This window comes from Galeopterus variegatus, unplaced genomic scaffold, assembly GCF_000696425.1.
Source record: "Galeopterus variegatus unplaced genomic scaffold, G_variegatus-3.0.2 Scaffold16, whole genome shotgun sequence".
NCBI lineage: Eukaryota > Metazoa > Chordata > Mammalia > Dermoptera > Cynocephalidae > Galeopterus > Galeopterus variegatus.
The window spans coordinates 853,818-880,553 of NW_007726127.1; the positions used below are offsets into that span (position 1 = coordinate 853,818).

Here is a 26,736-nt window from a genome sequence, read left to right on the forward strand (position 1 = left end):
TTTAAAAAAAAAAAAAATTAAAAAAAAAAAAAAAAAAAAAAAAGGAAGAGACTTCGCAATAAAGGTTAAAAAGTAGGATGGATAAAATAGCACTCAGCAATAAAATGTAAGAGACATCTGATAGACATAACATGGATGAATGTGAAAATCATTATGCCAAGTGGAAGAAGTTAGACACAAAAGAGTACACATTGTATGACTCCATTTATATGAAATGCTAGAACACAAAACCTATAGTAACAAAAAGCAGGTCAGTGGTAGGGGGAGTGACTACAAAGGGGCATGAGGGAAATTTCTGGGAGGGTGGAAATGTTCTACATTTTGATTGTGGTGGCAGATACAGGAGCTATACATTCATCAAAATTCACCAAGCTATATACTTAAAATAGGTTCATTTTACTGTATGTAAATTATACCTCAACAAAGTTGATCTCTTAAAAAAGTCAGGTGGGACACTTAAGTAGAGGGAGGTGTTAATAAACATGATTTTTTTTTTCCTTTTTGTCTTTTTTCATGTCCGGCAACGGATCGCAACCCTCAGTGTCACGCCCGTACCGGGACCGGCAATGGGATCGCAACCCTCGGTGTCGCACCCGCACCTCGCTCAGCCAGTGAGCTGGAACCGGTCTGTATGTGGGATCCGAACCCTCGGTGGGAGCGCCGCCGCGCTCCCAAGCAGCGCACTGCTACAGTGCGCCACCGGGCCGGCCCTAAACCTGATTTTTTTTAAAAATAAAGATACACTTTGGATATTTTCTTTTTGTGGGGGGAAGCAATTCACAGGCAGGAGATCCAAGGGACAACTGATGGAGAAAGGACCCAAAAGAGATGGAGGAGGAAGGGCTCTAGAACAGTGGCTTCCAAATCCTCCTTACACTGACCATCAGAATTACCTGAGCAGCTTTCAAAACCACAAGACTCATTTCCAAAGAGTCTTATGGACAGACAGGTTTGGAAACCATGAGTTAGAGCATTGGTGGAGTATTTAGTCTTGGACAAGTGGAAGTACCCCATTTTTAATATGAAGAAAACTGTAGTTAGGGAGGTTAACGTGGTTAATGATAGAGCCTGGATGAGACACACCTGATGCTCTTTTCAAAGCAACGATGTAGTGGCACTGAAACTGAATGAACTAGAAAATATCTTTGCAGTTGCAGTTGAACCAAACAGGCCTTAGAGCTTTCATTGTGAAACCAACGGAGCTACATTTAAATTCCTCTGAAGTGGCAAGGAGATTGTCTTAGCAGAAATGCCAAGACCCTACTCAGTACCAAAGAAAACAAAGTACTTGAAAGATACTAACAATATCCCTCCTAAGACTCAAGATGGGAGTATCGTTGCATTTGTTGCACCATGTCGTCTCAGAGATTGGCAAGAAGGGAAAGTATTTTCAAATCTTTAAGAAGGTGAAAAAACACTGTACTTACAAAGTCTTTCCATTCAGAAACTATGTTAAACCCCTGTCTCCATTACTGCTCAAGAAGCAAGCCAACCACCTCCCACCATCCTCTCTCAAGCTCCTCTTCTTGGACCCTCCCACTTCTAGGCCAGCGCCCTATCCTATTTTGCCCCTGTCACAGCAGCCTATGAAACCTGGCTCTTTTAGTGAGACATTCACCAGCACTCTCCAGTACTCTCCATTCTTCTGTCCTTAACAGCTCAATCCTCTACTAGGGATTAATCCAACCATCCATTTTCTCATGAGCCTGGTAAGAGCTGATTGGTTTAATTACTGGTTTATGACTATAGCCTCAGTTGACCTTTAAATTATTTTTAAATTCAAATATAATACACATAGGGCCGGCCCGGTGGCGCACTGCTGCAGTGCGTCGCTTGGGAAGCGCGGCAGCACTCCTGCCGAGGGTTCGGATCCCGAATACGGACCGGCCGCTCACTGGCTGAGCGAGGAGCAGGGGCAACACCGAGGGTTGCGATCCCGTTGCCGGTCCCGGTCCGGTACGGGCGCGACACTGAGGGTTGCGACCGTTGCCGGTCACGAAAAAAGACAAAAAGGGAAAAAAAATATATATATATATATAATATACATATATACCATACCTTCAAAGAGGTTACCTCTATCCTGACTTTTCAGAACAATTTGTTTTGTGATTCCAGCCTCAGCTAGTATTTTAATGTGGCCCAGCACTCCTTTTACTCATCCCTGTCTTCCCTTTTCCCTACCCATAATGACTTTTACAAATATTTCCCATTATCCTTCACTGTTGCATTCACTCCTCAGCAGATGACCTAACAATCACGAGGGAAATATAGGACACCTCTCCCAATTTATCTCCAAGCTTACCTATCTTTACTCATCATTACCTCCTTTTCTCCTATCTACTCTCAGCATTTGAAATAAGAACATTCAAAACCTGGTCCATGCCTCTCCAGTCTCATCTCTTGCCATCCTCCTATGCTACATACATCCCATACCCCAGCAGTCAGACAAAACCCTCAAGGTTCCCTTTTACGCACAATGTTATTTTTATATCCTCGAGCCTTTGTACATGCTATTCCCTCTGCCTGGAATACCTTTCTATTCCCTTCTCCAGATATCAACTCTTCTAGGAAGCTTTCCTAGTGCCCTAGTCTAAGTTATCATATTCTCATGGCAATCTATTCTTAACTGCTGTTATAGAAGTATCACCCCAAGCTCTTAATGTCTATATGTCCCCTACACTACAGTATACTACCTGAATAGGAAATGGATTTTCTGTGTCTGTATCCCTGGCACCTAGCATAGTACGTGCCATATAATGGGTACTCAATATGATGCTGAATGAATTTTACTTCTAAACCAACTCCTTCATTTGTACCATGCCTTCCCTCTTCTAGAACTTTTCCCTCACTATCTAACTTTTCCTTTTAACATTTTTCTATCCACTAGTTTCTTCTCAGTTTACAAAAGTAATTTCAAGTCTTTCCCCATCCTTAAAAAGACTAAAATCGTTTTTTTTAATGCTGCCTTTTGCTGACAATAATCAAACTTTTTGAGAAAGCAGCGTACTCTTGTTTTTTCTTCTTTATCATCTCCCTTTCACTCTTTAACTCACTGAATTCTGCCTTGTGCCATCACCACTTTACTAAAGCTGCTTATCATTCGAAGGCTATCAATAACTTCTCAAGAACTAAGCATACAAAAATGTGATATTCTTTTTTTTTTTTCCTTTTTGTCTTTTTTACTGACCGGTAACAGGATTGCAACCCTCAGTGTCACGCCCGTACCAGGGACCGGCAACGGGATCGCAACCCTCGGTGTTGCACCCACACCGCGCTCAGCCAGTGAGCGGGAACTGGTCTCCACATGGGATCCGAACCCTCGGCGGGAGCGCCACTGCACTCCCAAGCGGCGCACTCTCCAGTGCGCCACCGGGCCGGCCCCAAAAATGTGATATTCTTAATCTACTTAATCTTCAGCAATAGGAGCTATGATATCTGAATTAAAAAAACCATAAAACAGAAAAATACCTCTATGTTAGTTGCATTCAGCTTCTCCTCCATTACTTGTTTAAGGATGATAAGTGAAGACTTGATGGCTTCCTTCAGTGTCATAGACTAGGAAAAAAAAGGGTTTGAAGATGAGCCATTAATTATACATAATCCCTCCTTCCATCAGAGATTCCCCCTTTATCTCCCTGAAGAAATTATTTAGCAAATATTAATAAATCAAACATTTAATTAGTATTGTGCATTGCAAGTGTTTCCATAATTCAAGTAAGTTATAAATAAGTAGAATGGACTTATTCAGAGGGAAAAAATGTCTTATTTTCAGCTACAACAAAGTCGCCAACTTTCATACAGTAAGTGATCTTTGAAGAAGGGGAAAGGGCTACACTTCTCTAGTATACATTTGAATTTCTCTTTTAATCTAGAAGCAAGATAATAATATATAGGTGATATCCTAAGAATAATAATGCCCAAATGATCTAAGAAGGTAGCCCAATGGTTTAGAAAGTCTACTTTTTTTTTTTTTTTTTTTTTTTTTTTTTTTTTTTTTTTTACCGTTTTGCACCTAATTTCCTCCACATGGAAAATCAATACTATTAGGGGTTGATGAGAGTAGGCTTCCCTGTATGAACCACCTGCATAAGTATGGCAGCCTTCAACCACACTAATGAATTACTCCAAACCAAACCTGCCCATCCCACAAAGAAAGTGCCAAATGTGCACTTGCTTTAAGACCCAGACTAGAAAGTATAAACTACTAAGTAAAGCTGTAAGGATAGAGGATAAACATACTGTGGTACATCCACATTATGGTATACTACTCAACAATAAAAAGAACTAACTATAGATGGAGCATCCCAAATCCGAAAATCCAGAATGCTCCAAAAATCCAAAACTTTAAAAGCATCAACATGACACTCAAAGGAGATGCTCATTAGAGCATTTCAGATTTTGGATTTTTGGATCTGGGATGCTTAACCTGTAAGTATGCAAATATTCCAAAATCCGATATCCAAAACACTTCCAGTTTCAAGCATTTCGAATAAGGAATACTCAACTTACATCGATACAACATGAATGGATTTCAAAAACACTACGTTGAACAAAAACAAACAAACTGTATAATTCAATTTATAAAAAGTACAAGAACAGACAGAACTAATCTGTAGTGGTAAACATGATGGCAAGGGAAGGAGAGAGACTGACTGGAAAGTGGGTGAGCATTTTTGGGAAGTGATGTGAAATGTTCTACATCTTGTTTTAGGTTCTAAGGGTACATGCAAATGTCAAAACTCATAAAACTGAACTTTTAAGGTTTGTGCATTTTATTATATGTAAATTATACCTTGATTTAGAAAAATAAAAATAAAATAAAAGTTGTTAGAATACTTAATTACCTTGTGGTAAACTTCTTGCAATGAGCTCTGGGCACCCTCTGAAGCAGAGCCAATTGCTCGAGCATCACACTGTACAAAGGTCCCAGATGGGTCCATATGAAACCTGCAAAACACCCCAAAAAGAAGAGGATTAAAATGCTTAAGAGTGGTAGCATTTTATGTAACAAACATCTGACTAAAAAAAAGCATAAATGCTTGGCCCTGCAGCCAGAAAATGCCACTGAAATACTGAGGCACAGACCCAAAAGATGTTCCATGTTTGGACAAATCAGATCTTTTAAAAGGTGTGTAAGAAAATTAGTAACTTCCCCAGGGATTTAAAAGAGAAGTATAGTATAGTATAGATAATATGGCTATCTAAGTAATATTTGAGGATGAAGATCAGATCAACATTCCAAAGCAAAGCTCTGAAATCTATGCTGACATAGTAACAGAGTTATTTCTAATTCTTTCCAGAATTAGCACTGGTTCCAATGGGAGTTCTTCATGGAATCACAAATTTGTTTGTATAAACAGCACAGAATCACTGAACTTTAGAATTAGAAGACCTTCTTTTTTTCACAATTCTGCAACAATCTTCTCAGTTGATTTAAACTACCAGTCCCCACCCCCTCAAAAAGCAAGATGAAAAGTGGCAAAATGGTACTTACAGCTGGGGTCCTTTCTCATCAACTCCTCCAAATAACAGTGCTACTCCAAAGGGACGAGACTAGAACCAAAATACAAGAGGTATTAAGATAAGTGGCTATGAAGTAAAGGGGGTATGAGGGGCTGGGAAAGATATGTTCAGAGGACGAACATCCTAAGTCCAATAGAACAGTAAGAAAACGACACAAGCATCACACTCACCATGGCACCTGGATCTGCATCTTCTTCTCCAAACTGTAGAGCCAGATTGGACACAGCCTGGGTCACACTCTCCACTGTCATTGTCTCATTGTAGGTGAACCAGTGGTTCTAGAGGAAGAGCAGAGCATAGTACATCCTTCTAAAAACAAAGGCATGAAAGCAGCCTACCATCCCACTATACACGTCCCTTTGAACTGTGGTTGGAAACTGAAGGCTCAGCGTGTTTTTCTTGTCATTAAACATGAGAACTTGGGACTGAAAGAGAGGAACATAAATAGCTGTGCCAATAAACATATGAAAAGGACTCTAAGCAATGATGGACTAGAGGATCACTCTCTTGAAAAACAGGTCCCTCAAAGCACCAAGTTTATTCTTTTCACAAAGTGAATGCTGATAGCTGAGTGCCACTTTCCCTCAAAAACCCTATCTTATCATTCTGTTGGACTTTAAATTAAATGATTTATTCTTACCTAGGTACTGACAGCCAACTTGCAAATAAATACAAGCATTTTTACCATGAGATATTTTTTTCTTACTAGCTTTTCCAGGCAACAGGTATTCAATTTAAAAAAAAAAAAAAAAAAAAAGCAATCCTCACCAGTATTTGTCACTTGGTACAAATCATTGCTTACCAGAGGAGAGCTGTTACTTGTAAGCCTGGCAGTAAAGGCAGTTGGGGGGAGAAGTCCTTTAACTATGACTACTTTTCTTGCCATGGTGCTCCCACAGACAGTCAATTATGGAACAGAATGCAGTGCAATACATGCTTTACATTAGACAAATCCAAAAGAAGCAAGAGACTGTCAGCACTATTGATAAGAGCTTCCTTATGCAATGGTTGGTTGGGTGGCTAAACTCCAAGCCCCAGGAAATTACATCCAGGTATTCTACACAAAATCACTCCGAAGAGCCACATCTAATATTGACAGATACCTGCAATATAGCCCAGGCAGTTATATCATCACTAAACAAGGAACTCAAGCATTTTACCTGTGTCTCCACTCTGGCTTTATCAATTAAAGTCTTAGCATCAGCAATTAGCCCACTCATGGCACAACCTGCAATGTAAAAGCAACAGTGACCCAGTGGCCAAATTCTTATAGAACTCTTTTGTCCACTCAAGAAATACTGAAATACTGCAGTGGAACCATGGGAGGCATTCAGCAATCCCACAGCAATACACCCAATAGATTAGATGGGAAATTATCTGAACTGAACCCAAGTATAGTTATGCTACAAACAAATTTTAAAAAACCATCCGCAATGACAAAGAAGTCCAGGAAATAAGACAGGAGACAGATAAGAGCAGCTAACCAAACATGAATCCCCACATATTACTTCCCTAAACACTCTTTGTAGACCACGACGCACTTTTGAACTAAGCAAACACTAATGTTCCAACCTAAGAAATAAAGAAATATTTCTTTATTTTACTATGGGCTACAATGGAAGACCCTAGAATAGAATCAAAAGCCTTTTCTTTTCTGTCCCAAACTCAAACCAACTAGTTACATTAGAAAGTTTGCCTTATGGTCCGAGATGCCAAGATTATGGCTGTAACTGTTACTTCATATGCCATGATTCAAATCTGAGTCTCCAGCCTAGGTTTCTCTCCTGAATTTCAGACCCATAAAGCCAAATGACTCCTTTAATATATCTACTTGGATATACCACACACTCAGCTCATCTTATTTCCCTTCTAGACCCCATCTTCTTCCTTGTCCCTCACAACCAATCAGATCCCAACTTCTGTCAATCTCTATCTGATTAAACTGTCTGGCATTAGTCCCTTTCTCTCCATTCTCTGGCTACTGCCTTTGTTAAAGCTCTCATCATCTCTTTGTTTGGACTATTAAAAAAGTTTCTTAACTGTTCTCCCTGCCTCCAGTCTCAGCTCCCTTCAGTCTACCCTTAAACTTTTATCAGAATGGTTTTTCTAATCATAATACCTCATTGCTTAAAACCTTTCCCATCAATGCAAAAGGATCAAGTTCAAGCTCTTCAGCATGGTAAAAAAGGCCTTCTACTCTCTGTTTTCAGACTCATTTCTTGCCACAGTTAACCTGTCAGACATACCAAACTGCCTGTGCCATGGTATTTTATATTTTACACCACCATGGCTTTGCTCATCTCTATTTCCTCAGATTAGAATGCTCTCCTCTGCCATACCCAGACACTTGTTCACCTGGTAAACACTTCCTTGTCTTTCAGAATTAAATTGAGCTCAAGCATCACCTTCATGGAATCATTTTCTGAAAGCCCCACTGACTCCCAGCAAAATACAAAACTATTCCTCCTTTGTACCCCTACTGAGGACACACTAGAGTCTTTCTTAATGTCCCTATCACATAACTGCTTTTTCTTATTCACATGTCCACCTCCATAATTAGACTGTATACTCCTGGAAGACAAGGACTATGTCCTATTCCTCTCTTTGTCCCTGACATAATGTCTCACACATTGGAGGTTCTCAATTTGTTGAACACTGACCTACCTCTAAAAAACAGGTGACATGAGATAAAGGAGACATAATGTTCTAATTTTAAAAGATTAAATTTCAGTTTCTTTATCTATAAAAGAAATAATATCAAGTTCCAGAGTCACCACAGCATTTGGTTCTGATGCCTTCAAGCAATTAATTATTTTATCAATGTTTCACGAATTAGATGACTAGATAGGTTAAGAAAATTTGGATAGCCAACTAGAATGCTATGCTATAAATAAGCAGAACTACTCACCCTGTAATGCTACAATGATGTCAGAAGTCAAGGCAGGAGAATTATAATAAAGACCAAAAAAGGGGGGGCGGGAGGAGACAAGGAGTAAAAAGATAAATCTGAAAACTGAAGAAGACTGATCCAGTCAAAACCTATTATTCTTACAACTCTCTGAATTTTAGTTTCTCCAAAGATCATTGAAAATTCCTCTTTTCTAGTGGATACCCTGGCTTCCCACATATGATCCTCTGCTCCTGGTGGCCTCCTATAACGGCTAACATTATACATCAATGAAGTCCCAACCATCATAAGACACTGGCCTATGATTCAACCTTTACATATTTCAACAACCATCACATATGCCAAGTCTACATTTGAGGGAGAAGGGTACTTCTGGGAGTAGATTAAACATTAATAAGTCCTGCAACTGCTACCTACTCCTAAAGTTATGCACACTGGCCTGCTGCCTGGAAAACGATTGCTAACAAGAGGATAGGGCATTCACCTCATGAACCTCCCCTGGAACATCACAGAAGACTAATTAATCCAGGCCAGATCCTATAGAACAGCCTTCTGCAACTCCTTACCTATGTGAGCATCAATCTCTACAATTTTCTCAATGCTGCTGGGCTCCATGAGTGGGGAGGTAATTCTCTTCTCCACAGCTAGACACACACCTTCTGATGTTTGGATCCCAATGGCTGTAGAACCAAGCTAAAGAGAAATATGTTATGGTTACCATGTACAGATCAAAGAACAGTCTCACATACTCACCAGCAATCTCTCTGTACATCTTCACAAGATAAAAGCTTCAATCAGCCATATCTTGTATGTGAGAGAACAAGAAGCACCCTAATAAGTAATACGCTGTTTCTATCAAGAGCAAGAACATTGATTTATAGAATTTTGTGTTTCTAAAGAGAAAGTTCGATAAGGTGTTTAAAACATCTGAAAAATGATCCACCCTAACGCCAACATTTGGCGGGGGGGTGGGGGGGATTCTAAAATTCTAACACAGCAGGCAAGAAAGTAATAAAACTTTAATTTTTTCCTGGACCATGTCATATTTCACTTCTGCTATCTATCTTGCTCTGTCTCAAAAGATGATATTCTCCAAAACCTATGTGACCTCATGAAAGTAATTTAGAGAGAGAGAGAGAGAGAGAGAAGGAAAGAAAGAGGGAGGGAAGAAAAGGAAAAAAAAGAAAAAAACCACTACCATCACCACCAACAACATAAAATATTAATTTAATCATCCAAGGTCACTAGCAGTCCAAAATATAGTGTAAATTCATCTCTTTATCTCCATTCCACTATCCTACTCACCTATCTCTCTATGCCTCAGTTTCCTTATCTGCAAAATAAGCATAATGATGATAGTAAGGGTAAACACATTAATGCTTAAAATGGTGCTTACCACATAGTAAGCAAACAAACATTAGTTATTCTTATTACATGTGTAGATTACATCAATAGCCTCCTACTTAGTTCCCCATCTTTAATCTCCCTCTCTCAATATATCTTTTATGTTACGGCCTGACTAAGCCACTAAAATGCAATTTTCATTATATTTCTTCTTCTTTTGAGAACTAACATTTCCCTATATTGCCTATAACACAAAATCCAAATAGACTTCCAGAGCCCTCATAACCTGGAAGCTTATGAAGTTACGATAAGCTTCCATATCACTTTTCCCTTCCAACTTTATTACTCATTATTCTCCAATAAAATCCATCAGGTATAGATCAACCCATTTGCTCAAGCCATATTATTCCCTACCCTCGCACCTCTGCTCATGCTGTCTCCCCTGAATACACTTACCTTCTGCCTCTCCAAATTCCACGCATCATTCACAAAGCCTTCTATAACTGTATTCTCCTCTCTAAACTCCCACCATATTTAGTTAGTTCTACAAAGCAATGACTGCCAAGAGCGAGCCCATTATTACGAAGGGTTACAAAGAATTCCATGAATCTTTATGTATGACAAGCTTAACATGTCAGCAGACTGAATGAATGATCGTGTCTCACATATATATATATATATATATATATATATATATATATTTTTTTTTTTTTTTAAAGATGACCGGTAAGGGGATCTTAACCCTTGACTTGGTGTTGTCAGCACCACGCTCAGCTAGTGAGCGAACCGGCCATCCCTATGTGGGATCCGAACCCGGGGCCTTGGTGTTATCAGCACCGCACTCTCCTGAGTGAGCCACGGGCTGGCCCTCACACATATATATTTTTCAAATGTGTAAAGCTGACTTTATTTAGAAGTGTTATTAAATGTATACCAGCTTTTCATCATGTATTTTCTTAATCAAAAGATACATGCATAACTGCAAAAGATGAATTGCCAAAATTTTTTATGTAAATAAAACAGTGCTCATACTCCTAATTAAAGATGCAGACTGAATGCATACATTTGCTCTACTTCCTCAAGTCTGTTAATACAAGATTAAAGACTTAAAAAAAAAACAGGCATAAATCTACTAAGACAAAGAGAATGGGAGAAGATACAGCAAAAAAATGTTGAAGCTAGAAAGAAGATGGATTAGTGATAATTTACTTAAGCAGACCTGAAAAAGCCAAATCTTAAACCAGCAGTAAAGAAAATCAAGACACTCACAAAAGGCCACATATAGTAGGATTCCATTTATATAAAATGCCAGGAATAGGCAAATCTATAGAGTAAATTAGTGGTTGCCTATGGATGGGGGAGGGAGAAGAATGGAGAATGAGTAGTAGTGGGTATGAGATTTCTTTGGAGATGACGAAAGTGCTCTAAACTTAAGACTGTGGTGATGGCCGCACAGCCCTGTGCATATGCTAAAACCATTGAACTGAATACTTTAAATGGGTGAATTTTATAGTATGTGAATTATATCTCAATAAAGATGTTACAAAATGGACAAAAAGTCAGTCAAGAAACAGCCTGATCACAGAAACCCCCCAAAACGAAATGGTGGCAACGAAGACCTCTGGAAATGGAAATGAAGGAGGAGCTAAAAACTGCAAGGTAGTTCAATGTCTACTTAAGAAACAGATCCCCAGATTCCCCTCCCCTTTACAGCTTTAGCTGTGAAGCTATATGATTGCCCCCAGCCCCATTCCTTCAGAAGACTCCAGGCTTATTATCTGAAGAAGGTAAAACAGAAGGTGTTGGATTGGGGGACACCAAGCAAAGTCAAAGGCAGGGGTACTATACTGTAAATGGGGAGTTAAGTAAAAGTTTAGAAACTTTTTTTTTTTTTTTAAAAAGATGACCGGTAAGGGGATCTTAACCCTTGACTTGGTGTTGTCAGCACCACGCTCACCCAGTGAGCAACCGGCCATCCCTATATGGGATCCGAACCCGTGGCCTTGGTGTTATCAGCACCACACTCTCCCGAGTGAGCCAGAGGCCAGCCCAAAGTTTAGAAACTTAATGTTAAGAACCCCAACCTTCTTTCCTCCCTCAGGTCCCAGAAGCCAGCAGCCAGAAATACCTTCCTGGCATAAAATGAGAAGAGGCAATTTTCTCTAGAGCAGTAGTTTTCAAACTTTTTGACCAAAATCCACACTAAGAAAAATACATTTTATACCCTGACTAAAACCCACAAACAGAAATGTGTAGACATAACAGAAACAAAGTTTCATGAAAAAAACCCTCACCAATACTATGGGCAAGGTATTCTGATATCTACTGCTCCATTCCACTTAAAACAGAAATGTTCCTCATGACTCACTAACTTGATTTCAACATCCACTAATGGGTCTAGACGTGCAGTTTGAAAAGCATAGCTCTAAAGAATCTGACTACTTCAGGAGAAAAAAAATTTAAGGAAAAATTAGAAAAAACATCCCTAAAGAAAAACAAAGATATTTCAGCCATATACAAGAACAAGATGGTGATATGAAAAAAAAAACAAAAAACAAACAATGAAAAAGAGCTTAGAAATTAAAAATAGTTTCTATGAAACTACTGGAAAATGCGTTCTACCTAATTGAGGGAATAAATCAAAAATGAAGATGACATGGGATTTAACACAAGGAGGAGATAAAGGAAATCCCTAGAATAATCTTGACAGAAAATCTTAAGTCTTCAACTGTGCAGCAGGCCCAGAGAATCAGTTCAGACTGGAACAGGTCAGAAGGCTCCAAGAGTTCTTCAAGAATCCTTAATAAAATACTTAATGTGCCTGAATGTTTTGAGAGGATATACGTAACTTGGAGCTTTGGGGATGAATTATTGATATGTACATATTAAATTAAGCAAGTTTTTAGAAAAAGAGAATTATTAACTTCCAGAAAAATAATGTGCAGAAACAGGAAAATAATCATACTATAAAATGGCTCAGCTGTGAATAGTGTTTACATAGTCATACTAATATAACTGTTGACTAATGGTCTAACAAAATTATGAAATACAGTACGTAATACATATTTAGAGGGTTACCCTACCTCCATCCCAGTAGGCAATTGTGGCGGGGGGAGGTGAGGGGGGGATCTCCATCCTCTACAATAAAAAGTCCATGGATAATGCCTAACAAAAAACCCATAAGTCTGTGTGTTCCAGAGAGGGAGGTAAATGCCAAGAACATTATCAGCCAAAAGTGTTTAAAATGTTGCCTCTGATAAGATGAAAATAGATGGGGCAGGCCTCAGGGATTGCTGTTTTTGTTACAAGGTTTATAGAACTATTTTACCTTCTGACGCTAAAATTACATGCACATAGACCTTAAAAATTAAAAAATAAAGTGAGAAACCATTGCCAGAAAATTTAACTTAGCCCTTAGTTGTTCTCTAATTGTTTTATGTATGGTATACTGATCTTGAATCCCCAAATGAACAGGGCAGGACAGAATTCATTATCTACTTCTTAATTTTATCTAGAAGAGTGGTTCTCAACTGAGGGCCATTTTGCCCCCCAAAGAGACATTTGGCAAAGACTGAAGACATTTTTGGTTGTCACAACCGGAAGAATGAGTGCTACTAGCATCTAATGGGTAGTGGTCAGGAATGCTGCTAAATATCCTACAATGCACAGAACAGCCTCCCACAACAAAGAATCATCCACTCCAAAATATCGATAGTCCCTGGGTACTGTAATTATTGTGCAGAGGAAGTGCACTCATAGCATAAATTCTCAGCTTGTTCAGTGTAGCCTCAAACTTAAATAACTTCCTAGGCTGGAACTCCAAAAAAGGGTCAATATTTTAGACACAGGCTATTTTATAAAATATATCAAAATTCAACATAATTTTCTTTCTTTTTTTTTTTGGTAGATATTACATATATAAAACTACATACATAGACTTTGGTTCACACAGATATTCAAACCATGTAAGAATATCAAATCAAGTCTCTTTCTCTGGCAGATTTTCAATTTAAAACAAATTAGAATGAACTTGATTCCCATTACAATAGTTTTGCTGGGATACTGTGTTAGTCAATATGACAACACCAATAGTTTCACAGAAACAGGCAATTTGACTACAAGAAGTCTTTTTTTTTTTTCTTAAAGATGAACAGTAAGGGGATCTTAACCCTTGACTTGGTGTTGTCAGCACCACGCTCTCCCAAGTGAGCTAACTGGCCATCCGTACATAGGGATCTAAACCCGTGGCCTTGGTGTTATCAGCACCACACTCTCCCAAGTGAGCCACAGGCCGACCTAAGAAGTCTTTTTTTTTGAAGATGTGTCTAACGATTTTTGAAGTTCCTGAAGACAATATTCTGTCTACACCTCTGTGAATATTTTGTCAGAATCAAGGTTAATTCTCTTTTTACACTTACCCTCTTTTTCCATTTCCCTCCACATATTTCAATATTATAATTCTACCTATATTTCTCCGCCTACCCACTTTTAGTAGTGACTGAGGAGGGGGGGAAAGAAGAGAGGGAACATTTGAACTGACTCTATGTAGTATTTCTTGAATATAACTCACTAGCATAGTAACCAATGTCTAGATAATCAATATAATACAATAATTTTGACATTACCAGAGATTTCCACTCCTTCCCCCAAGAAATCCACTCTAAAGGCACTTTTTTCCTACCTCTGCTGGCTCTATCTCATTCATACCATTTGTACGGGACCTCCAAGTGATAATTTCTCCTGTCAGCCATTTTTAGTTCTCCAGATCCTTTCATAGCACTTACAGTTATTAAATGCTTTCTCACTAGCTACTCATAAACTGCCAGGGAAACAAGCAGGGAAATTCCAAAGCACCTGATTTTCACATGGATTAAGTAGCATCCATTAAAGGCCACTTCACTATCTTCATTCTAGTGTAACCTAGGAATACAGAGATCAGATATCACCTCATTACCTCTAGATAATCTGGAAATCACTAGCCCTAAGAAGCTTAAAAGGAGGACCCAAAAAACCAAGGACTGCTCTTGGCTTGCATACCTGAAGAGAACTGTTGTCTCAGCTGAGGCTCAAAATAAATGCTACAGCTTGAAAGAAACATACATTACTTCATAGTAATGTATGTTCAATACAGGACAAAAATTATCAGAACTAGAAATAGGCACTTGCAGCTGACCCATCATTTTCTGTCCCACTATCACAATGCTTCCACTTTCATTTCCATGTCTTTAGCTAATCAGAATCTCCTTTCCCCTTCTCTAGATTCTTATATAACCATTTTCCCCAATACACTCTTTGTAGAGGAGATATCAGAAACACAACTGCTCTCTTCAGTTATGTGAGGAATTGTCTTACAGATGAAGTTTAAACATCCTATGTGTATCAAGAACAAAATTAGGGCCAACTGAAAGAAATTTCAAGAAGCTAAACTTTTGATTCAATATAAGGATAAATTCCCAAACCATTATGAACTGTTTCAAACAGAATGAATTATCATGTGAGAAAATATTCTGTCACTAGAACTATATAAATAGAGATTATTCAAACAGATGCTGTATGGCGATATAGAAGTGATTCAAGCGGAGAGCGAAGGGTTGAACTAGATCAGTTATTCTCAACCCTTATAAGGCACTAGAATAACGGGCCTGATGCCTGGCCCTTACCTCAGGTAACCTAAATCTGAATTTCTAGGTTGGGGCCTGGACATCTTTTTTCTTTCTTTCTTTTAAGTATTCCCCATGATTCCTTTTCAATACTAGATTTAAACAAGTCTTTGTTTTTCTGTCTGGTTTCTTCTTAAATATCCACCAATTGAAAAGCAATTTAGATTACCCATAATCCAATAAATATAGATCTCAAATGGTAACTAATTTTAGGTATAGATAACTTACTTCCTAATTTTTGGAATACTGGTTTGAACTATTTGATTTTATATTACTAGATAACAAGAAACTTATTCAGTCCCTAAAGTGTCTAGTACAAATTTACAACTTTACCAACAAGAATACAGAGGTGATCAGTTACATGATTTGCTCAAGACAACAAAATATAGAAGATAATACAGGTACTAACTCTGGGCTTCTACACCACTCTTTATAGCCCAGAGGATTATAAACACAAACATGTCCCCCCATCCCAACTCAGAAAAAGCTACTTACATAATTGTGAAGCAGTTACCTGCTCAAAAAGTTTTAAAACAGATATTAGGATAGGTTTGAAGTTGTTATAAAAATAATTAATAGTGGTTGGTTAAAGGGATATGGGAACATTTTCTAAAGGAATGACTAAAACACATTTATTCCAAATGTTCTGCCAGCAAAGTGTTAGGTTGGCAAGAAGTTTCAAAAACTATGCTACTTGATACTACCATACCTTGATAGCCTCAATGGCATATTCCACTTGAAATAATCTTCCTTCAGGAGAAAAAGTATTCACACCCCTATAATTAAAAAAAAAAAAAAAAAAATTAAAAATTGTCAAAAAACTATTCATATACACACTGAACTCAAGTTCCTTGACAACTAGCTCAGATGGCTACAGGATATGCATGTTATAATTATTCTCTACTTCGCCCACAACAATCTGCAGCTATTTTTTTGTACATTGACGGTTTCTCAAGGGAACGGAAACTATATATAGAACACTTCTGTCCTACTCCCAGAAAGTCTTCCCAAACTGATCAAATGAGAACAGGTTACTTTTCTCCCTCAATCCTGAATCGATTTACCAATTTCTTCAGCAAATTCATGCCCCTAAACTATCAGGCAATTCCCAAGAAAATGTGCATTTTTCCTTATCCTCTTCTCATTGTGTGCATTTGATATTACCATCTTTTTAAGTTCTCCACAGGTACACTTCTCTACTTATTTTATGAATTAGTGTTATCTTAGCAATAGACTGAGATCCATGTAGTTACTAAAGCCTAACCTAGTTCATTCATTCAATAGATATTTATACCAATTACATGCTGATACGGATTGAATTGTGTCCTCCAAGTTTTGTGTATTTGAAGTTTGATCCACCCTGTGTTAAGTGGGTAGGAAATCCTATTATGGTAATTGAAAGGTGGGCCCTTAAAGAGGTGATTAGATTGTAAAGATCATGCCATAGTGAATGGATTAAGAATAGTGGTCACGGGCATGGTTCTGAGGGCTTTAAAAGGAGAGCATGTGAGTCTCTCTCTCTCTCTCTGCTCCACCATTTCTGCCATATGAGACCCTGGGTCACTGTCGCCAACACCAAGGTCTTCACCAGATGTGTTCCCTGGACTTTGAACTTTCCAGCCTCCAAAACTATAAGCAATAAACTTCATTTTCTTAAAGATCACCCAGTTCAAGGTATTTTGCTTTAAGCAACAGAAACAGACTAACACACACGCCAAACTGCTTTTCTCTCTAAGACACTTCTCCACCTTTCTCCACCTTTCCTCACTCCAGTATGTTGTAAATCCCTATGGAGAAGAGGCACCGATCATGATCTTAGCTATAAAAGCTTTTCACACAATGAACACTTTAAAAATATATGAACAAATGAATGAAAATGGCTGCAATCCTTTGTTTATGTAGTCTGGACTTTATAACAGGTAACATGATATAAAGTACAGTATTTTCAAATTTGTTTTACCAAAAACTCTTTTTTCAAAAGAAATCATATTTATAACCCCAAAATATAAAACAGATCATAAAAGTTGACATCTGCTGAGCATTTACTATATGCCAGGCACTGTTATAAGCTTTTAAATGATTTAACTCATTTAATCCTCAAAATAATCCTATGAAGTAGTATTCTAAATACTATTTTACATGAGTAAATTGAGACACAGAGAGGTTAAATAAGTTGCCCAAATTCACTCAGCATATAAGAGGCAGAGCTGGGGCCGGCCTGTGGCTCACTCGGGAGAGTGTGGTGCTGAAAACACCAAGGCCCTGGGTTCGGATCCCATATAGGGATGGCTGGTTAGTTCACTGGGTGAGCATGGTGCTGACAACACCAAGTCAATGGTTAAGATCCCCTTACCAGACATCTTTACAAAAAAAAAAAAAAAAGAGGCAGAGGTAGAACTAAAATTTAGACAATCTGACTACAGAGACAACTCTCAAGTATTTCACGATACTGCCTCTGGGAACCACTCTGACCAAATCAGGGGTGAAGGAAGAATCCAACCATCCCAGCCCCCCTCCAACCCACATTTGCTCCTGAGATAATACCCCTAAGGCCATTTAAAAGGAAGTTTAGGGCTCTAAAGAACAGTTCCCCCCCCCCTTTTTTTGTCTTTTTTACTGACCAGTAACGGGATCGCAACCCTCACTGTTGCGCCCGCACCACGCTCAGCCAGTGAGCAGGAACCGGTCTCCACATGGGATCCGAACCCTCAGCGGCCGCACTCCCAAGTGGCGCACTCTCCAGTGCGCCACCGGGCCGGCCCAAGAACAGTTTTTAAATCACCGAAAGAAAAGTCTGAGGTCAGAAGGCCTAGGATTGAGTTCTAGTTGTGCCACTTACTAACTTTAAGTTGCTCAAATAAAAAATAATACTTGTCCTGCCTCTCTCACAAGACTATTAAGTACTGAATTAAATAGTATGTGAAAGAACTTTGTAAATTTTAAAGCACTAGTGATTGTAGTATTTTTTTCACCCTAATTTAGAAATTTCATCCTACTGAGATATTACTACATCCTCCCTAATATGGGCTCTGCTCTTGGCCCTCTTTCTCAAACTTTACTGTCTCCCTGAGTAGTTTTATTCATCCCAAGCACCAGCTAATTCCAAATCTCTATTACAAAGTCTGACCTCTTTCCCAATTAATCTGAATGCATGCTGATAATCTCCACTTGGATATTCCATTAGCACCTAATACTCTACATTTTCCAATCTGAAATATTATCTCTTTAAATCCAGCCACCCTGCAAAATCAGCTTCATCTTCTGCCATTCCTACTTCGGTTTTATTTTTAAACACCTCCAATCTCCTAGTTCCCCATCCTAGAAAGTCCTGCATGATTTGACTCATTCCTCCCCATCTCCTCCCATATCCATCCATATGACAAGTCATACCAACTCATAGCAATTCCTTCTCCACAGTAACACATCACTTTTCCTTCTGTTCTCAATGCTCTCATTACCTTTCACCTAACTACTATAATAGCCTCCTAACTGGCACCGACTAGCTCTTTCCTCTAATCCAGTCAATTAATCTCTATGAAACATAATTATGGTTATGTAACTTCTTAAAATGAAAATAAACATTGTGAAATGGCCTATAAAATAAGACCCAAACTCCTTAAGCTCATATTAAAAACCACCCAAAATCTAGCACCATCCTGTTTTTCTATCTCCTGCTATTCCCACACATGTATCGTGCCAATCAGACTGAAGTTTTCCCAAACCTGCATTGTGCTTTTCCACTGCCCCTTCTTTGTTCCTATAATCTGACTCAAAACTATTGACTCTCACTGTCATTTATTTATTAAAATGCTACTCCTTCTCAAGACCCAGTTTATATATTCATTTAAAAAAATTATTTTATTTTATTTTTTCAAGACCCAGTTTAAGTATCAGTTTCTTTATGAAGTTTTCCACGATCCTCTAACATTGAATACAATCAATCTCTCATCAAAACTTCCATAGCATTGATTTGAATCCCTCTAACGATGTTATACATTTCTGACTCAACTAGTTACTTTTGTAAACAGTGTTTTGTTTTTTTTTAAAGATGACCGGTAAGGGGATCTTAACCCTTGACTTGGTGTTGTCAGCACCACTCTCTCCCAAGTGAGCCAACCGGCCATCCCTATATAGGGATCCAAACCCGCGGCCTTGGTGTTATCAGCACCACACTCTCCCAAGTGAGTCACAGGCTGGCCCTGTAAACAGTTCTTTAAGAGACAATCTCCTACATATGTGCAAGGACCTTGACTTTGTTCATTGCTTTATGACCAGAGCCTAGAACAATGCCTTGTACACAGCAAGCACTCAAGTACATTGGCCAAGAGAATAAGAAAGGACTGTATTTTAGTCATTCTTAGGAAGATACAAAAATGAGTAACACAAAGTAATCAATACATATGTTAGGTAAATGATAACAAAATTTAATAAAGGCTTTCTGATAAGGATAACAATTTCCATCATACATACCCCAACTCAAAATTATAAAACCTAAAGGTGATTCTCTTCAATGCTCTGGGAGCAGAATATTCATTTTATAGGACAATAAGAAAAGACGTCAATTTTAAAACTTCATATACATCTTCTATGAGTCAGTAAAAGGATGAAAAAGAAGGAGTTCCAAGGTGATAGAACTTTGACAGAGTCAACATAGTAGAGTTGACAAGAAATGCAGCTTCTCAAGCCAAGTACAAAGAAAATGTCTGCCTTTCCTGGCTTTTAAAAGAACTTAATAGCTATGTAAAAACTTAACTGATCGAAACAGAAACTGAAAGTTAAAATGTCTACAGCATGAATATGTACAATTTAATACTAGCTAGCATTTCCAAGCCCTGAAACTTTTTTTTTCTAAAATAAACACAATTTCACAACCTTGATTCGAAAACATTACATTTGGCCTTCAACATACACTAAAATTAACTTGTTTTAACGTTTTTAAAAAGTCAGAAAAACCTAGGTCAAGTGGAATCAGCATGATGAGAAATCTCTGAGAACCATTCTAAATTCCTGTTCCTATAAAATCAGACTCCAGGCAATGTATCTGGGAATAGCTGAGTCTGCCTTCGCGCCTTGCAGAAACTATACATCCCAGCATGCCCTACTACGAACCCATTAAATGGTCTCCAGTTGCTTATTCTTCCAGGCAGCACGTTTACCTTTTTTTTTTTTTAAAAAAAGGCATTAGTACTCAGCACGAAAAGGTGAACGGGGGAGGAAGTGACCCACGGCCTTCTCCAGGTTAAAGGTCGGAGTCCCAACCCCTGAGCCTTCTTCCCCCAGCACAAACCAGCTTCTCGCTTCCGCACCAAATTAGGATCCAGAGGTGACTCAGCGGTAGGAAAAGTGCGGCCGATATGCCCAAATCGAGCTTGGAGAATCACCGCGAGTGCCTGAGGAGGACAACGGATCCCCAGGCCCGGCCAGACTCGGGTTCCTGGAGCTCCCCATGACACGGCAGAACCCAGGCCGCGGCCGGGCCCCGGGCCTGCCCACCCATGATCCTGACCCGGCTTCCCCACGCCGCACGGACCTGTCATACTCAGACCGGGTGAGGAACATGGCGAGAACGGGGGAAGGCGACAGCGGCTACGCAGGGATTCTGAGGACCAACACGACCCCGCCAACATCCAGCTCACCCACACGGCCACAGAACCAAGGGCCCTGCTCCCAACTGCGCGTGCGCCCGCGACCTCTTTAGCCCGCCCTCCTGTGCTTGCCTCCTATTGGCTGGTCGTGGTTCCCGCCGAATTGATTGGGCTAACGCTCTTCCCCACCAGGCCTCGGTTGGTCCGGAGTGGGCGGAACAAGGGGCGGGGGCTTTCTTCTGCTTTAAATTGCAGATGGTTGCTAGGGGCGCTCGGGACCCGAGGCGTGTGGCGAGACTTCGCGTTACGTGAAAGGTGTGATCCCGGCCCAAGACTGGCAGTTGGGAGAGCTAGCACGGAGAGTTGGGCTGTCTGAACCCTGATTTGATGTGTCCTCCGCCGACTCCTGTAATCCCCTTCAGAAGACGTTGGTCGCATTTCCTCCATGCTGTCCGCCTACTCAGCTCTCCGCGGGATTTCCCGCTCTTCGGGCTCTGGCGCGGTTTCCTCCTTCGTGTTCTGTCGAGGGCTCCATGACTTGGGCAGTAATGGGTGCGCTGCAGTGGGTCTGAGCCGGCACCGTGGTCGAGTCCATTCGCTTCAGCCAACCTGGCTCGTTTGCTGAGAAATGTTGGTGGGTTTTAGTCTGTAAGAAAGTCTTCAAGTTTCCGCAAAGTTAAGGTAATTTTACCAGCTTTTGTGGGGAGGGGAGGTCACTTAATGGGCAGAAATGCCTGAAAGGGAAACACCAGGGTTCCATTTCCAGTTTATGTAATACCACTGGTCAAGTCCTTAACCACTCCAGGCTTGTCTTTCTTAAGTTCATACTTGGTCCTAGATTAAGTTTGTAAATCACCAAGGCATTTTAGGGGTGGGGGAAATGTAGAAATATGCCTTTGGTGTATTAAGATCTGTTTTCCCCGCCATTTATTTCATGACTTTATGAATTCAATAGGAATTTAGTTTTGTGGTCCCCAGCCAATCAGGTGTTTGGCACTGACAAAACTAGGAGAAATTCCAAGTAGCAATTCTCAAGGATCTGTTAAATTTCTGAGAAAAGAATGGTAAACTTTAGCTTTCTTGTCAGCTTGTCAGTAGCTTTCTATTGAAAAATATTGGTCATAAATTCAATACCTGCTCTTTAGAAATTCTTTTACTATATAGGTACTTGAGTATAATAATATTTCCTGGAAAATGGTGGACTAATATGTACAAAACTATGCTATCTACCCTAAGTGAATCATTGTGCAGTATATGCATATTGAAACAACGTACTGTACCCCCTAAATATGTACAAAAATGTTAAAATATTTTCTTTTAATATTTCCTGCACACCTAGGATGCAGATATTAATTAATATCAGCAGCCCCTATTAATATCAGATACAGTAGTGAATGTCTTACAAAATGTACTTGCATGTGGAATATCCTCTGGGTAATGTGTTGGGCTATATGTAGCAATAAATGAAGGGGAGCTACAGGTAACTGATTGTAGGTAAGAAAGGAAATCTTGTTTCCTTCCAAGAGAGTAGATTGTTACGGCATGAAAATCTAGCACCTCACATAAGTTTTGGCCATAAATGTTCTGTAACTGTTTTAATGAACGTTGAGGCAGGTATACCTCTGAGAAAATAATAAAAGAGCCATAGAAGGCAGACAGGAAAGGAATGTAGTAAAACATGAGAGAATGAGCTAGACTCAGAAATTGAGAAAGGAACTAGGCACAGGGTCCTGGAACAAAATAAACTGTGTCAGAATAGTCAGGTAGGACTAGAGACACTACCCAAATAAAGAAACCAGTACGAATTGATCCCTAGACTGAATTATTTTTGTATCTGTAATTGCCCAACTTGTTAATATTTCTGACTATGTAAATTAGAAATTATTACTTTCAAAAAGACTCCTGAAAGTGTGTTACTGTCCTGATGACTTATTATAAAGAGGTACAGAAAAAAAGGGTCAGGAAACGTTTATAAGACTGTAACCATAAAAGAGAACTCCTCTTACTTTGGGTGGTGGCAGCAAAAGTAGGGAACTGACAACTTGGTAGCTACTGGGAAGCTGCTATGGTTTGAATGTGTCCTCCAAAAAGCATGTTTTGGAAACTTAATCCCCAGTGCAACAGTGTTGAGAGGTGGGGTCTAGTGGGAAGTAGTTTAGGTCATGAGGGCTTCATGCTCGTGAATGGATTAGTATAGATTATAAGAGAGTTTAAAGCTGCAAATTCAATCTCTTGCTCTCTCATCCTCTTACTCCCTTGCCTTCTGCCGTGGGATGACGCAGCAAGAAGGCCCTTGCCAGACCTGGGTGTCTTGACCTTGGACTTCCCAGACTGCATTCATCCATAGACTGAGAGCTCAGAAATATTTTGCACATTTTTGCAAAGAAAGGAAAATAGGGTTATTGAAAGCTGCCATAATTATTTTAGAGATGAAACACAGAGGTCTAAACTGTATTGCAGTAAAGCATAATGCTTTTCTAACTAGAACTTAAAAGTCTTGTCACTCCAATGGAAGTAAATGAAAATAGTTTGGTAAAGTTAATACTTCAATAAATATTGAGATTTGTTAGCAAATATCACATATGATCACTTTGTGTCAGACATTCCTGGGTGAATGGCATAAAGTATGTGGTGAATTTTAAAAATGATTTCAAATCAATCTAGGTCTCTTTGCTCTTCTTAAATATTATATTCCCCACATCCATCTGTCCACATTTACCTTTAGCAGCTACAACTTGTTATTCACAAAAGATGTTTTAGATTTGCCTCCTTCCCTATATATGATTTTTTACCTCAATCATTGTATAAGAATATCTTTAAATAACGAAGGTTTTTAACTCAAGGATATTGGGAGATTTAACTAGCTTTGATTCTTGTAAACCCCCCAAGAAATAATTGACCAGTTCTGCCTGGCCAATGACTAAGCATGGCAGGAGTACTAATGCAGGCCCATTGCTGCATAGTTTGGGACTCCTGAAATGGGCAGCTTTGGCTTAAGGACTACCCATCAGCCTAGCTGGTAACTTTCTTACTTGTGCTGCAGTCTGAGACACTGCCTAACTAATCCTTTCTTTTCCCTCTCCTTTATAGGTGTCAGATTTGTATCTCAATCCACAGCCTCTCCCACCTTCTCCTGCTCCCTTCCTGTTTATCCTTCACAGATATTCCCCCAATAAATCTGTTATATGTTACATGTTGTTGAATTGTATCCTCCCCAAAATTCAGATGTTGAAGCCCAAACCCCCAATATCTCAGAATGTGACTGTATTTGGAGATAAGGCCTTTAAAAGAAGTGCTTGAGTTCAAATGAAACCATTAGGGTGAGCCCTAATTTGACTGGTGTCCTTATAAAAAGGAAGTTTGGACGCACACAAAGGAAAGGCCATATGAGTACACAGCAAGAAAATGGCTATTTGCAAACCAAAGAGAGAGGTTTTAGAAGAAACCAAACCTGTCAACACTTTGATCTTGGACTTCTAGCCACCAGAACTGTAAGAAATAAATTGTTGTTTAAGCTACCTTATCAGTAATATTTTGTTATGGGAAACTAATACACATGTCAAATCCTATCTTGGCATTTGGTTCTCAGAGGATCCAAACTAACACAAGTGGTGCTAGGAGAGAGACAAGAAAACATAATAGATGGGGTTTCAGGACTGACTCATCCACAACCTCGTGGGCAAAGACGATGCCATCCTGAGTAGCATAGGAGCACGGGCCTTTCCTAACACAAGTTAGTGACCCAGTTGCTAAAGATTACATCAGTGGAGACTTGGGAAGATATCCACATAGAGGGGAAAGCTTGCAAGTATAATTTCAGGCATTTGAAATATAAGGGGGGAACAATGCCTACAAGGACAGTGGAGTTGTCTGGTTACTGCTAAGTTGTATTGACACTCTAAAGAGGGATAATGAGAAAGTGAGGGTCCTCCTTGGTTAAAGGCCAAGTGTGAATGGCAGAGGGCCTCTTTAGTATCTTACAGAGAGGCTTTTATCTCCTTGCAGTGGAAAAGCTGACACAGTTGAGACACAGACTCAGGACATGATAGTTAGAATCACAGAGCTCCAGAGACATTACATATATACATACAAACATTTATTTATTTATTTATTGGCAGCTGGCTGGTAAGGGGATGTGAACCCTTGACCTTGGTGTCCAGAGACATTTAAATGTACAGCCAAAGCAGGTCAGGGCCCTAGTTAGGAAAGCCTGAGACCCTGAAGAAGGGATGGGACATTTAGAATGTTTGCTCTGCACACCACTGTGTACTTTCAAAGCTTGTAGAGGCGGTCTGCCTCTCTGTAGTAAGAGCTAGTACTTCACCCCCATACTGCAGAGTCACTACCCCACAAGGAAACACAGGAGTTGCCCCTACCTCCTCTCCTGGCTTCCAGGCCAATAGCTGGAGTTAAAACTAACATAACCCATCCACGAACATGCTGGGCCTGATAAAGGAATAAAGAGATTATATGCAAAGGAGCTAAAAGAATTAGCATATGCAGGCAGAAACCAGGGGAGTGCTATGGGATTGAATTTTGAGGTTGCTTGATCAGGAGAGCCGGAATGTAAACCTGGATCATCAAGATTCATTGACCTGGGGGCACTTGTTGAGACACAGGATTTAATACCCTAGCAAGGACTCTGAGGGATTCTTAGAAACCTGGAGAAAGTGATAACCAATGCTGAGCAAAGTAGAAATGTCTGAGTTGCCCTGGCATATAATAGCAGAATGAATGAAAAGACTGGGGGAAGTGATTGTGCTGGAATGGATATATTATGTGAGGCCACCATCAAAGGATTATGTTTCACAGAAGGACCCATAAGACACAACATTCACCAAGGCCGTCAAAAATGCTCCAGTAAGAGGGGTAACAAAGTTCTCTGCAGTCCTGGGCTGACAGTTGAAGAAGCAATCACAGAGCTGGGGCTCATTAATAATGATAGAATGATGTCACCCCCGTTTTTCCCCTAAGTAATAGAGGCCAGATGGTGGTGCTTAGTCACCAGAATCCAGGGGTTCCAATTTACCATAAAGTCCAGCAAGATCTGGCAAGAGCAGCAAAGTAAAAACGTCTGAATTGCCCTGGCATATGGTAGAGGCCACTCCACACTTTGGCCATACATTCTAGTAGACTCTCTTGTATTGGAAGTGTCGGGGGTGTGAAAAGATGCTGTTTGGAACTTGTGATGGTTGATCTTTTGTCAACTTGACTGGGCCATAGAATACCCAGATATTTAATCAAATATTACTCTGGATGTGTCTGTGACGGTATTTCTGGATGAGATTAATATTTGAATTGGTAGAGTGAGTAAAGCAGACTGTGAGTGAGCATCATGAAATCACCTGAAGACCTGAATAGAGCAAAAAGGCTAAGTGAAAGGTAATTCCTCCCCCCCCATACACGTGCTCTCTCTTCACCCACACACACAGGTGTGTGTGTGTGTGTGTTTATGTGTGTCCTATTTGTTCTGTTTCTTTGGAGAACCCTAATATAGATTTTGGTACTGGGAGTTGGATGTAGCTGTAACAAATACCTAAATATGTAGAAGTATCTTTGGAACTTGAACTTGGTAAAGGGTAGAGACTGGAAGAGTTTTAAGGTGTGTGCTAGAAATATGGATGTTAAAGGAAATTCTGGTGAGGTCTCAGAAATGAGAACGTGCTATTGGAAACTGGAGGAAAAGTGAACTTTATAAAGTGGCAAAGAACTTGGC

At 39.6% G+C, this 26,736-nt stretch overlaps 1 protein-coding gene and 1 long non-coding RNA gene across 2 annotated transcripts in view; one reads left to right on the plus strand and one right to left on the minus strand.

The window, feature by feature from the left end:
* PSMA5 (proteasome (prosome, macropain) subunit, alpha type, 5) overlaps positions 1-21,091 on the minus strand; it is a 30,193-nt gene extending 9,102 nt beyond the window's left edge. The window contains exons 1-8 of the mRNA XM_008566493.1: positions 20,966-21,091; positions 16,145-16,211; positions 8,998-9,124; positions 6,684-6,751; positions 5,694-5,801; positions 5,495-5,553; positions 4,845-4,947; positions 3,469-3,555 (exon numbers count right to left, since the gene is read on the minus strand). Of these exons, the coding sequence (XP_008564715.1) occupies positions 3,469-3,555; positions 4,845-4,947; positions 5,495-5,553; positions 5,694-5,801; positions 6,684-6,751; positions 8,998-9,124; positions 16,145-16,211; positions 20,966-20,994 (648 nt within the window). The 5' untranslated portion in view covers positions 20,995-21,091. The remainder of the gene's footprint in view (positions 1-3,468; positions 3,556-4,844; positions 4,948-5,494; positions 5,554-5,693; positions 5,802-6,683; positions 6,752-8,997; positions 9,125-16,144; positions 16,212-20,965) is intronic.
* Positions 21,092-21,148: 57 nt separating this feature from the next.
* LOC103585503 lies at positions 21,149-24,211 on the plus strand. Its single transcript, XR_550079.1, has 2 exons — positions 21,149-21,701; positions 24,111-24,211. It is a non-coding gene; the product is annotated as an uncharacterized LOC103585503 (long non-coding RNA).
* Positions 24,212-26,736: the final 2,525 nt, after the last annotated feature.